We start from the raw sequence: 12,974 nt of genomic DNA, 5'->3' as shown, positions 1-12,974 counted from the left end.
AAAGAAATAGAAAATACTGCAGAGGAGGCGGCCGCCCGGGCCCGGAGCCGGTTATCTCCCCGCCGGCTTCCGGCTCTGATAACGCCCCGCCGGGCGGGGCCGGGACGGGCACCCCCAAGTGGCCCAAGGTGCCAGGACCGGAGAGCCTGCGGTTTGCTCGTCCCCTCCGGCGGCCGCGATCGGCGCCGTAGGGGACGCGCCCAGCCCCGCCGGGGAGCAGCGCGTCCCCTGCCAGGCGGGGCCCCCAAAGTGGGCTAGGGCCTGTGGCCCGGCAGCCGCGACACCCGGGACCCGAATGCCGCCCCACGCCGCCCTGCGGTCCCCCGCCGCGCCCCGCGCACCCCGCGGTCCTCCGCAGCCCCCCTGGCCCCGCCGCCCCGCCGCGCCCCGAGCCTCCCCGCTGCGCTCGCCCCGCCGCCTCCCCCTCTCCGCCGCCCCGCGCTTACTTTGCAGACAGCAGGCTGCGGTCAGGCAGAGGGCGAGGAGCCCCAGGGATATGCCGCGGTTCTTCCTACTCCTGCTCGGCAGAGGCCTCATGAGCAATCCCGGCACGGCTCCGGCCCGACATGGGCTTCCAGGCGGCGAGCGCGGGCCCGACTGTGCGCTGTCACAGCGCCGTGCGGCTCCCGCCCGCCCGCCGCCTCTGCCCTCCTCCTCGGAGTCTGGCAGGTCCTCTAGGGCCAAATGCAGATGAGCTGATCCTATTGTGGTTGAGCCAGTTCCCAAGGAGTGGGAAGGAAAAGAGAGGAGAGACAGAGAGAATGGGAAAGCAGTGGGAATGCACACGCTCAGAAGTAAATAATGGCAAATAGCAGGCTCCTTCCGTTCACACCCAGCGTCCTGGTATTGATTCCAGACTCAGCTGGATGCTGGATACAAGAGGGAGGGAAAGTACTAGCTGTTGGCTGAGGACCAAGAGAGACCATCTAATGGCTCCATGGGCAACCAGAAGGCTTTTAGGAAAGTGAAGTGACAGCCTGGGGTAAGAGGGGTGGGAAGAAGGGGACAACAAGAGAGCCTCAGGCAGCTCTGGGTGGAGCCATTGGATACTAATGAGATCCACCCGCCATCCATCCATCCATCTGTCCACCATCCACACATGGGTCCATCCATCCATCTACCCACATACCCATCTACCCAGGCACCAATCCATCCCTTCATCTATCCAAGTGTTCTTGGACAGCCTATTTGTTTGCAAAGGGCCTGGCCCCTGGGAGATACTAAGAGAGCATTGAACCAGATAGTGTTTGGTTCAGGGATGGCCACATGGGCCTTTGGAGGCTGCCCTGATGTCATTGCTGGGATTGCTGAAATCAGAGGATACAAACCTGAGAATACTGGGGAGCCATCTTGCCTGTCACATGGAGAGCCTGTGAATTAAGAATGAAGCCAACGGACACAGATTGAGCCAGCTGGGAGCTGCCAAGAAAGACTGAGCCCTAATAACATGGTCTGACCTCTGGGATTCTGCACATTTGCCTTTGCCAATTACGAGCAAGTAAATACCCTCTCTTGACGGAGAGAATTTAAGTTAGATTTCAATGACATAGAATTGAGAGAGTCCTGACTAATACAAGTGGTCTTCTTGACATTTTTCTGTTTTCTTGATCCATGAGTGGGGATTTAGGAATCACTTGTATTTGTTTATTCATCAACCTTTATCAAATCTGCCTTTACACCAGGCAATGTGCTAGGCTCTGCAGCTCCAAAAATAAATAACTTGTGGCTCCTGGTCCCAAGGAATTCACAAACTAGTGGAGCCCAAATGATCCAAATTGAGAAAGGCATCCAGGTTTGAGGGCTCTTCTTGCTGAGGCCAAGGTGAGAGGAAACTGGCTGTTTTGCTCACTGCTATAGACCTGGCACAGGGTAGGTGCTTAATAACTATTTGCTAAATGCATATATGGACGAGAAAAACTGAAGTCTGAGACATTTACGAGAGAAGAAAGAATATCGTGAGATCAAGAGGTGATAAAGGCTAGAATGACCCATCACTTACAGTGATGCTGTAAGTTTATATCCCGCCTCTGTCACCTCCCAGCTCTCCAGCCATGGAGAAGTGACATCAACTCTCTGGACCTCTGAGGGGACTGGGCTGTGCCAGAAACGGTCGACCCTGTCTGCACATTAGAAACAAAGCACCAGGGGATTGAATGTTACAATATGGAACTGGGTGTCCCTCCAGTTCAATGAATCAGATTTTCAGGGTGGTGGGGGGCAGGGGCTGGGCATTAGTGTTTCTCAAAAGCTCTCTCAGTGATTCTGATGTGCAGCCAGGGTTGAAAACCACTGCTCTGGATTAGTTAGAAGCTTCTTGAGGTCATGTTTGATGACACTTAGAACTTAGTTTATCAGATCCTTTCTTTAAATTTTTTTTTTTAACGTTTATTTATTTTTGAGACAGAGAGAGACAGAGCATGAACGGGGGAGGGTCAGAGAGAGAGAGGGAGACACAGAATCTGAAACAGGCTCCAGGCTCTGAGCTGTCAGCACAGAGCCCGACGCGGGGCTTGAACTCATGAACCGCGAGATCATGACCTGAGCTGAAGTCGGAGGCTTAACCAACTGAGCCACCCAGGCGCCCCTCAGATCCTTTCTTTAGAGTAGGGTTGCATAGAGGGGAGCAGGAAGATAGCATGAGTCCATTTCAGCCATGATTATATTTACCATTTCCTTTTCTCTCTCTTTCTTCCTTTCCTCCTCTCTGTCTTTCAACAAATATCGGTTAAATGCCTACAAGATCCCAGGCATGGCATCAGTCTGGTTGAGGCAGAGAAGGAGTGGGAAGGAAGACCGGAAAAGTAGACTGGGACTAAGACTTGAAGGGCTGATATACTGAATACTGAGTGAGGGTGTTTGTTTTTGCTAAAAGGATGTAATTCGAGAGTCACACCTAATCCGATATATTGGCTCCTTCTTTGCCATCTTTGGCATATATTACAGCAATTAGGTATTTGGTAACTCTTCTCACCAACCAACCACTCTGGAAAAGAATCAACATCCACCAGTGCTTATTTTCTCAAAGGCTTCGGAGCCACTTTTCACTTCCAAGAGAAACAAATGATGTGTTTACAGTGCCCAAGGTTATGACAGCCCTATAGCTGCACACAGTTCTTGTTTTTGAGGACAGTCCTGATTTTACATATGCTCTTCCATTGTTCCTGTACGTACATAAGAATTTGTGAGGCGATATATCCTGGTGTTTCTGGAAAATTGACCCTATGTCCAGATGATCTGTAGCTTCTTGCTTCTTTTGTCTCTCTTGAAAATATGCTTATTGTTTATCATGAATGGACGTTGGTAAGGTGCCAGGAGGGTGGCGGGGCTGGGAGGGGATTGAACGTTACAATATGGAAGACCTACCCAAGCTTCGTTAAAGTTGGTTCCTTGGAGCTGGGTTTTTATGGTGCTATATAGTGTACTAAGGCTCTTAACACTGGACTGGTTTGGTCCAAACTGCCTGTATCCTAGAGTGTAGTCTCTATGACCTACATTCCCAATGAGCCTTAAGGGTGTGTGCCAATGCTTATTATGTTTCTCTCTCTCTTTTTTTTAGTAGTTTTTTTTTTTTTCCTTAAGTTTATTTATTGAGAGAGAGAAAGAGTGTGTGTACTCATGGGAGAAGAAAGGGCAGAGATTGAGGGAGAGAGGGCACCCCAAGCAGGCTCCGCACTGTCAGTGCAGAGCCCAGTGAGGGGCTGGAAACCACGAACCGTGAGACTATAGCTTGAGCGGAAACCAAGTCTGCCGCCCAGGCTCAACCAACGAGTCTGTTCTTTTTTTATCCCGATTTTGAAAATCCCTACTGCCTGATAATAGAGAGGCTGGAGACACAGTGCACAAGAACTCCAAACTCCAGTTCGGGAGTTGGACAGACCCAGGAAAAGCCCAGCTCTTCTACTCCTGGCTGTGTGACCTTAGGCAGACTATTTAACATTTCTTTACAGCAGTCTCCTTGGCTGTGAAGTGGGATTTCAATATTCTTACCTACTGGTGCTGCTGTGAAGGTCACTAAGACACAGGTGTGAAGGGGGTGACTGCACGGAAAACTCTGGATCCTTTATCACAGAGTCGAGATTATTAGTGCCTTGAATAATAGGTGCTCAGTAACTGAATAAATTTCCCTGTGGTATTCGTGCTTTTTAGTTTGGGCTCAAAGATTGTACTTCTAAAGGACGGAGACCATTTATTCTAGATCTTCTATGGGTTATCTCTTCCTATATAGCGCTGAGCATGTAAAAGGTGCTCAGTACATATGCAGTGGGGGCACTGGGGCGGCTGGCAAAAGTCTAACTTGAATTCTGGTCTTAGCTGTTCCATTGTGGAAATGATTTAATGTCTCTGGGTCTCAGTTTCTTCCTCGGTAAAAATGGGATATTAGGCATTGGGTACACGGTCTGGAGCAGATGGCATGTGCTTGATCTCAGAATGTGATCTGCATATTTTCAGACAAAGGTAACAAAACAAACATGAAAATTAGAAAGACAGATAAACAGGGGCACCTGGGTGGCTCAGTCGGTTAAGTGTCCGACTTTGGCTCAGGTCATGATCTCGCCGGTCGTGGGTTCAAGCCCCGCATTGAGCTGTGCTGACAGCTTAGAGCCTGGAGCCTGCTTCAGATTTTGTGTTTCCCTCTCGCTCTGCTCCTCCCCCACTCATGCTCTGTGTCTCTCTCAAAAAAATAAATAAACATAGGGGCGCCTGGGTGGCGCAGTCGGTTAAGCGTCCGACTTCAGCCAGGTCACGATCTCGCGGTCCGTGAGTTCAAGCTCCGCGTCAGGCTCTGGGCTGATGGCTCGGAGCCTGGAGCCTGTTTCCGATTCTGTGTCTCCCTCTCTCTCTGACCCTCCCCCGTTCATGCTCTGTCTCTCTCTGTCCCAAAAATAAATAAAAAATGTTGAAAAAAAATTAAAAAAAAATAAATAAACATTAAAAAATTAAAAAAAAAAAAAGAAAGACAAATAAACAAACTGGTTTTCCTGAACTGGCTGGCATTTGTAGTTGGCTCACAGGGTTTGATATTACCATTTTGTGCCTGGATGGGCTGGGCATCCTATGGACAAGACAGGCTCTGAGCTGTTCAAGTCTAATTTCAGTAAAAGTCAATGAAAACGTCATGAAGGCTGGGCACCTTGAGGGAGTCCTGCCAAAGAAAAATAAGTGTGAGACCAAAGCTTATCAATCGTATTTTAAAAATCGCAGTTTACCACTATATTCAGTAACAATTACTGAGAACCGTGTGCCACACGGAATTTTCTGATCCCGTGAACCATTACAGAAGACAGTGGCTGGTGTAGGGGCGGTCTGCTCCAGCAGGAAAGAGCATTTTGTTTTGAACTGCCAGTGCCTGGTGATCATCAAAAATTTTAGGTGGGTCTCATTCTTATTTTTTCATTCTCTTTAGACGCTGAACCTCCTCATTTTGCAGCAGGGGCCAGTTGCTGGTTCCTGGTTCGCCATGGATTGAAAACATTTAGGTGCCCTTGGACTACACCTCTTTGGTTCCTTACACCCTGAACATCCTTCTCATCACCTAGTTCTCAGCACAAGCACAGTCATTGCCCTGGTGTTTTAAAACCACCTTTACTGAGGTTTCATTAATGTGCGGGAAACTGCATCCATTGAAAGCGTGCAGTTTGAGGAGTTTAATTATGTGGATACACCCATGAAACACCCACCACAATCAAGATACAGAATATTTCCATCGCTCTTGAAGCTCCTCTGTGCAGTCAGTCCTTCTCTCTGCCCTCAGCCCCAGGCAGCCATTGGATTGTTTTTGTTATGACACATTCATTTGCATTCTCTACAGTGTTGTATAAACCGAATCATACAGTACGTAGTGTTGGGTTTTTTTCCATCCAGGATCATTTTGAGATTCATCCTGTTGTTGAATACATCAGCATTTCATTTCTTGTCCACAGCGTGTGTATTCCTTCCCCTGTTGATGAACATGTGGGTTATTTTCAGTTTTTGCCAGACATCAGTCTGTTTTACTGTCTTCGGTGCATAATCGCTATCTGATATTATCTTGTGCTTTTCTTTGGTTGTTTTTGTGACTCCCTCTTCTCCTGAGCTAAAACAAAAAGTGATTTAGTCTCTTGTCCTTTATCGGTAGTGGGAACACATGATAGGAGGTCATGAATTCATTCATTCCAGGAATTTCAATGTTGGGCTGTACTTGGAGCGTTCCTGAGTTCAAACACCAAGTCTGGCACCATTAGGTTTGTGACCTTGAGCAAATGGCCTCACCTCTCTGAATATCAGTTACTACATCTGTAAACTGAGTAGGAATCATACTGTCTCACAAGCTTGTAGCAAAGATACACATAAATTACTAATAATGGAAGGTCAGTGCTGTCCACATTGTCTTGTAATAACTCACTTAATCATTTAATCCATTAATCACTTCCATGCAGAAAGTACTCTATCACTCTACCCATTTCACAGACGAGAAAGTTGAGGCACAGAGTCAGTAAGTGCCAGAGCTTCACTTGGACTCAGGCTGTTAGGCTTATGAGACTGCTCTCCCCGTCACTCTGTTATTCTGCTTCTCTGTTATTAAATGACACAATATGTGAAGTGCCCAGCACAGTACCTGACATATACTAGCTTCACAATAAATAGTAGTTTCCTTCTTCCTTAGGTGTAAAGTCACAGAGAAAGGTGCCAAACATCCTAGCATTTACCTATAATTCCGGAACAGTATGTGCAACGTTGCAGCACATAAAATTCAATGGAATTTTATAGACCGGATGTACTGCATTATTGTCAATCCATTGACATTTTAGTTTCTTAGCCTACGATATGATTAGAAGTATTGAGAAGGTTGATAAGTTTGTCCAGTAAATCAGTGTTAATATGCTTTTCCAGTAAATTGTGAACCCTCGTTGGTACATGTGGTCTAGGAGACTCCTGAGACCCTTTTAAGGCAAGGTGAGGGCCGGGCCTGAGAGCCGGGTCTGCCCCAGAGGGGGTGCAGGTGAGCACTGTCAGCAACTTGTAAACAACCACACTCAATGTCAAATGATCAGTGTGGGGGAGGTGCCATCCCTCAGGGATGGGATGGTTCTTTTCTGATTTGGACCATAAAGCACTTTACAAACAATAACTGTTGAGGAATATTCTTATGTTTGTGATTCATTGTTTTATATATTTGGGGGCTCCTGTATTCGGCGCATAGACATTTATAACTGTTAGCTCTTCCTGATGGATAGACCCTGTAATTATTATATAATGCCCTTCTTCATCTCCTGTTACAGCCTTTAATTTAAAGTCTAGTTTGTCTGATGTAAGTATGGCTACTCCAGCTTTCTTTTGACTTCCAATAGCATGACAGATAGTTCTCCATCCCCTCACTTTCAATCTGAAGGTGTCCTCAGGTCTAACATGAGTCTTTTGTAGACAGCAAATAGATGGGTCTTGTTTTTTTCCATTCTGATACCCTATGTCTTTTGGTTGGAGCATTTGGTCCATTTACATTCAGTGTTATTATTGAAAGATATGGGTTTAAAGTCATTGTGATGCCTGTAGGTTTCATGGTTGTAGTGATGTCTCTGGTACTTTGTGGTCCTTGCAACATTTCACTCACAGAGTCCCCCTTAGGATCTCTTGTAGGGCTGGTTTAGTGGTGACGAATTCCTTCAGTTTTTGTTTGTTTGGGAAGACTTTTATCTCTCCTTCTATTCTGAATGACAGACTTGCTGGATACGGATTCTTGGTTGCATATTTTTTTCTGTTCATCCCATTGAAGATTTCCTGCCATTCCTTTCTGGCCTGCCAAGTTTTAGTAGATAGGTCTGCCACTAGTCTTATGGGTCTCCCTTTATAAATTAGAGGCTGTTTATCTCTAGCTGCTTTCAGAATTTTCTCTTTATCCTTGTATTTTGCCAGTTTAACTATGATATGTCATGCAGAAGATCGATTCAAGTTACGTCTGAAGGGAGTTCTCTGTGCCTCTTGGATTTCAATGCCTTTTTCCTTCCCCAGATCAGGGAGGTTCTCAGCTATGATTTGTTCAAGTACATCTTCAGCCCCTTTCTCTCTCTCTTCCTCTTCTGGAATTCCTATGATACGGATATTGTTCCATTTGATTGCATCTAATTCTTCCCTCATACTCCTGAATTTTTTTTATCTCTCTTTTTCTTAGCTTCTTCTTTTTCCATAATTTTATCTTCTAATTCACCTATTCTGTCCTCTGCCTCTTCAATCCGAGCTGTGGTCACCTCCATTTTATTTTGCACCTCATTTATAGCATTTTTTAACTCCTCATGACTGTTTCTTAGTCCCTTGATCTCTGTAGCAATAGATTCTCTGCTGTCCTCTATACTTTTTTCAAACCCAGCAATTAATTTTATGACTATTATTTTAAATTCATGTTCTGTTATATTGCTTAAATCATTTTTGATCAATTCGTTAGCTGTCGCTACTCCTGGAGTTTCTTTTGAGGAGAATTCTTCTGTTTGGTCATTTTGGACAGTCCCTGGAGTGGTGAGGAACTGCAGGGCACTTCCCCTGTGCTGTCTGGAGTAACTTGTGTTGGTGGGCGGGCCGCAGTCAGACCTGATGTCTGTCCCCAGCCCACCGCTGGGGCCACAGTCAGACTGGTGTGTACCTTACCTTCCCCTCTCCCAGGGCAGAGAGTGGTGTGGAGTGGCGTGGCCCCTGTGTGGGCTGCTTGCACACTGCCAGGCTTGTGGTGTTGCTCTGATGGGATCTGTCATATTAGCCGGGGTGGATCTGCAAGGTGCACAGGGGTGGGAGGGGCAGGCTTAGCTCACTTTGCCGATGGTGATCCCCTGTGGGAGGGGCCCTGCAGCACTGGGAGGGAGGTAGGCAGACCCGTCGGAGGGATGGATCCGCAGAAGCACAGCGTTGGGTGTTTGCGAGTGAAAGCAAGTTTGGTGACAGAAACTGGTTCCCTTTGGGATTTCGTCTGGGGGATGGGCGAGGGAGATGGCCCTGGCCAGCGCCTTTGTTCCCCGCCAAGCTGAGCTCTGTCGTCCGGGACTCAACAACTCTCCTTCCCAGTGTCCTCTCACCCTCCCTGGTCTCCGAGAGCAGAGCTGTTCACTTTTAACATTCCAGATGTTAAGTCCCGCTGGCTGTCAGAACTCACGCAGTCCGGCCTCTCCGCTTTTGCAAACCAGACTTCAGGGGCTCTGCCTTGCTGGGTGGGCTGCCCCTTCACTGCCCCGCTCCTTCCCACCAGTCCGTGTAGCGCGCACCGCCTCTCCCCCCTTCCTACCCTCTTCCATGGGCCTCTTGTCTACGCTTGGCCCCAGAGAGTCCATTCTGCTAGCCTTCTGGTGGCTTTCTGGGTTCTTTAGGCAGATGTGGGTGGAATCTAAGTGATCAGCAGGATGAGGTGAGCCCAGCGTCCTCTTACGCCTCTTACGTCATCTTTCCCTGGATCTCCTGTTGAGGAATATTCTTAGAGCTACCACCCGTGAACTCTGTTCACAACCTGTTATCCGAGGATCCAATCTGAGAGAGGCCTTCAGATCCAGGGAGGGGCTGGAGGGAGGGGGAAACTGGCTGATGTTGCCCACAGCAGCATCGCTCTCCCTTGGTGGAGCATTAGCCCAACAGAGGTAGATTCAGGACCGGTGACTCAGGCACGGGCCCATTCCTGATCTTGGGGGACTTATCCATGCCATGCCCCTGTGAGAACTGGTTGGGGGGAAATAACAAAGGGATCACTCTCCTGTCCTCTGGCACTTTCCAGTCTCACAGAGGCAGAGGAGCTAACAAGACCAGCGCCTCATTGTAGGACAATGTGTGAGGGAGTTTTAAGGCACAGAGTACGGCGTACTCCTGATGAGGGAGCCTAAGGCAGGCTGAGGGCAAAGCACAAGCTAGCACACCGCACCTCCCAAGGTGGGATAGTGTGATATTCCTCAGGCACTCCTGGCTGCCCAAGGACAAAGGAAAGGTCAGAACACAAATGTTTAAACTGATAGAGTCTCCAAATATCTTAGTACAATGACAAGGAAAGGACAACCTTATCAACAGCCCGATGCCCAGGAACTCCCTGCCGTTTTAACGTTAATGCTCTGCTAGAGGGAAAAACAACCTTAACCTTGACAATAGCTAGGCCTCCAGTAACCTGTGAGTCTTTAGCAGATGAAAATCCCTTTAAGAAACCTCCTTTCAAGCTATCTCCCCCGCAGACTATGAGTCACTCCTCACAACCCCACTGCAGCTTTTCTGCCCACAGCTCCTGTCCCCGAGCTTTAATAAAATCACCGTTTTGCACCAAAGACATCTTTGAGAGAATTCTTTCTTGGCTGTCAGCTCTGAACCCCACCGTCATCCCAAAATACCTCATCACTCCAGTGCTGAGGGGATGAGAGTTTGGGTGTCAGGGTAACCAAGTGTGGTTTCTTGGAGTAGTTACGTCTTGAACTTTGCCCGATCTGTCCTTGGGCTGACTTCATGGGTGTATGACCCACGCTCAGAGGCCCTCACACTCTAGGATTAAAACTCTGCTGTCACCATCTTGAAATGCTTAATGATTTGTGAACAAAGCGTACCACATTTTCATTTTGTACTGGGTCCCGCAAATTATGTCCTGATCATCCTTATCGGGTTACTTCCACCAATTACTATTTTTCCTCCCAAATAGGCTTCTCCTTTTTAGCTTCCTCATCTCACCAGAACACACCAGCTTCTTCCCAGTCCTCTGGACTTGAAACCTCAAGGCAGCTGTTAGCCTTGCCTCACCCTCCACAGCCAAGACCTGAGGAGTATTCCTTTACATGCCCTGATGTCCTGCAGCCTCGTGCTTCTTACCATTTCCAGAGTCATACATGCAGTCCAGTCCCCCTCGGCTTTTGCCTGGAGTCCCTAGACCCTTGCTACTTTGGGTGGTCTAGGGATCATCATCACCAGCATAAAGTGGACCTTGATGGGCATGCAACACCTTGGGCCCCACCCTAGATCTACATTTTGACCAAAAACGTAGGTAATTCTAATGCGTCGTAAAGTTTGAGAAGTCCAGAAAGCAGACTCTGGCTATATTTTGGAATCACCTGGGGAGATTGGAAAACCACCAATGATTGGGTTCTATCCTTAGACGTTCTGATATAATCATTTAACATCAGTATTTTCTTTAAAGCCCCTCTTTCCCACTTGTTTTAGTTCATCTATCGCTGGGTAACAAATTGCCCCAGCACTTAATGGCTTCAACCAACACATATCTGTTACCTCACAGTTTCTGTGTTCAGGGATGCAGACACAGCTTAGCTAGATCCCCTGCTTCAGGGTGTCTCATGAAGTGGCAGTCAAGGTGTTGGCCTAGGGTCTCTCAGAAGACAGCAGTCAAGGTCCAACTGCAGCACGATCTGCTTCCGAGCTCACTCAGCTCCCTACGGGCCACTGGACCGAGGGTCTCAGTTCCTTCTTGGCTGCTGCGGGGGAGGCCACTGTCAGTTCTTTGCCACTTGGACCTCTCCAACATGGAAGCTTTGCTTCATTAAAGTCTGTGTGTGAGAGAATCTGCTAGCAAGACAGAAGTCACCATCTTTTATAACCCATTCACGGAAACAACATCCCATTACTTTTGCCATGTTCTATTCATTAGAAATAAGTCACTAGGTCCAGCCCACTCTCAGAGGAAGGGGATTCACAAAGGCATGCCTACCAGAGGCAGGAATCACTGGGGCTCTCTTGGAAGTCCGCCAATACCACCACCACCAGGATTGAGAACCATTGCTCTAGAACAAGGATGTAAACAAACCTTCCTTTATCTCCACTCAGATGAAACAGTGATTAAAGGGATTTCAAAGCTATAGCTGGGCTCTACGGGGTCAGTGTGGATATCGAATAGTGCCATCTGACAAGGTCAAGGTATAGGTCAAATATAGAATATGCCATCCCTGGTCTAGACTCTGCCAACCCAAACATAGACTTTTGGGCAGTTGAGTAACCCTCTCTGATCTCCTCCAGTCCTCCAACAACAATAATTTCTAATTTGTTTGCAACATCAATTGTTCTAAGCCCAGTTGTAGGTCTTTCCTCAAACAGTCCTGTAAGTAATTGCTAACACATGTTGAGGGCTTCCTAAATGTCAGGCAGTGTTCTAAATGTCTTACATTTATGACCCCACTTAACCTCACAGTGTAGTGAGGGGAGGTACTATCAATATCGTCACTTCCAATGAGGAAATTGAAGCAGAGACAGGTCGGATAACTGCCTGGGTCACAAAAAGCAAGTGGTGAGACTGAGATTCAAACTGAGATGGTCTGGGTGCCAGAGTCCCTGCTCTTAAACCACTTATTCAATGTAAAAAATCTTCATTATGTACACATTTCCATTTGTGTTGTCATGACATTGCCATGTACAATAATGAAAGATTGGAAACAACATACCTGTCCAACAATAGGAAAGTGGTAAGTAGATTATGATGCATCTTTATGGTGACCTATTACGTTCATTTACAAAAAGGCATGCTTTTCAAATAATTTTGAAGACGTGGAAAAAATGCACAAAATGTTTTATTTTTTTTTTTATTTTTTTTCCAACATTTATTTATTTTTTTTGGGACAGAGAGAGACAGAGCATGAACGGGGGAGGGGCAGAGAGAGGGAGACACAGAATCGGAAACAGGCTCTGAGCCATCAGCCCAGAGCCTGACGCGGGGCTCGAACTCATGGACCGTGAGATCGTGACCTGGCTGAAGTCGGACGCTTAACCGACTGCGCCACCCAGGCGCCCCCACAAAATGTTTTTAAGAGAAAAAAGACTGTGTGGGACATTTAACCATAATTATGAAAACAGATCTGTATGTGAATAGAAGTGGAAATATAACACTACCTTTCTGTGCATTATGTAATTATGATTGTTTTTAAAAACAATTTTTAAAAACAAACATAGGGGCGCCTGGCTGGCTCGGTCGGTTAAGCGTCCGACTTCGGCTCAGGTCATGATCTCGCGGTCCATGAGTTCGAGCCCCGCGTCGGGCTCTGTGCTGACAG

At 47.3% G+C, this 12,974-nt stretch overlaps 1 protein-coding gene across 2 annotated transcripts in view; it reads right to left on the bottom strand.

Moving 5' to 3' along the window:
* VSTM5 (V-set and transmembrane domain containing 5) overlaps nt 1-618 on the bottom strand; it is a 32,366-nt gene extending 31,748 nt beyond the window's left edge. For both annotated transcript variants that reach the window (XR_007156412.1, XM_047878710.1), the window contains exon 1: nt 447-618. Coding sequence is in view for 1 of the 2 variants with exons in the window: in XM_047878710.1 (XP_047734666.1) it covers nt 447-537 (91 nt within the window). In the remaining variant the exon portion in view is untranslated. The remainder of the gene's footprint in view (nt 1-446) is intronic.
* Nucleotides 619-12,974: the final 12,356 nt, after the last annotated feature.

Source organism: Prionailurus viverrinus, chromosome D1, assembly GCF_022837055.1.
Source record: "Prionailurus viverrinus isolate Anna chromosome D1, UM_Priviv_1.0, whole genome shotgun sequence".
NCBI lineage: Eukaryota > Metazoa > Chordata > Mammalia > Carnivora > Felidae > Prionailurus > Prionailurus viverrinus.
This window is presented reverse-complemented; position numbering and strand designations above follow the sequence as displayed.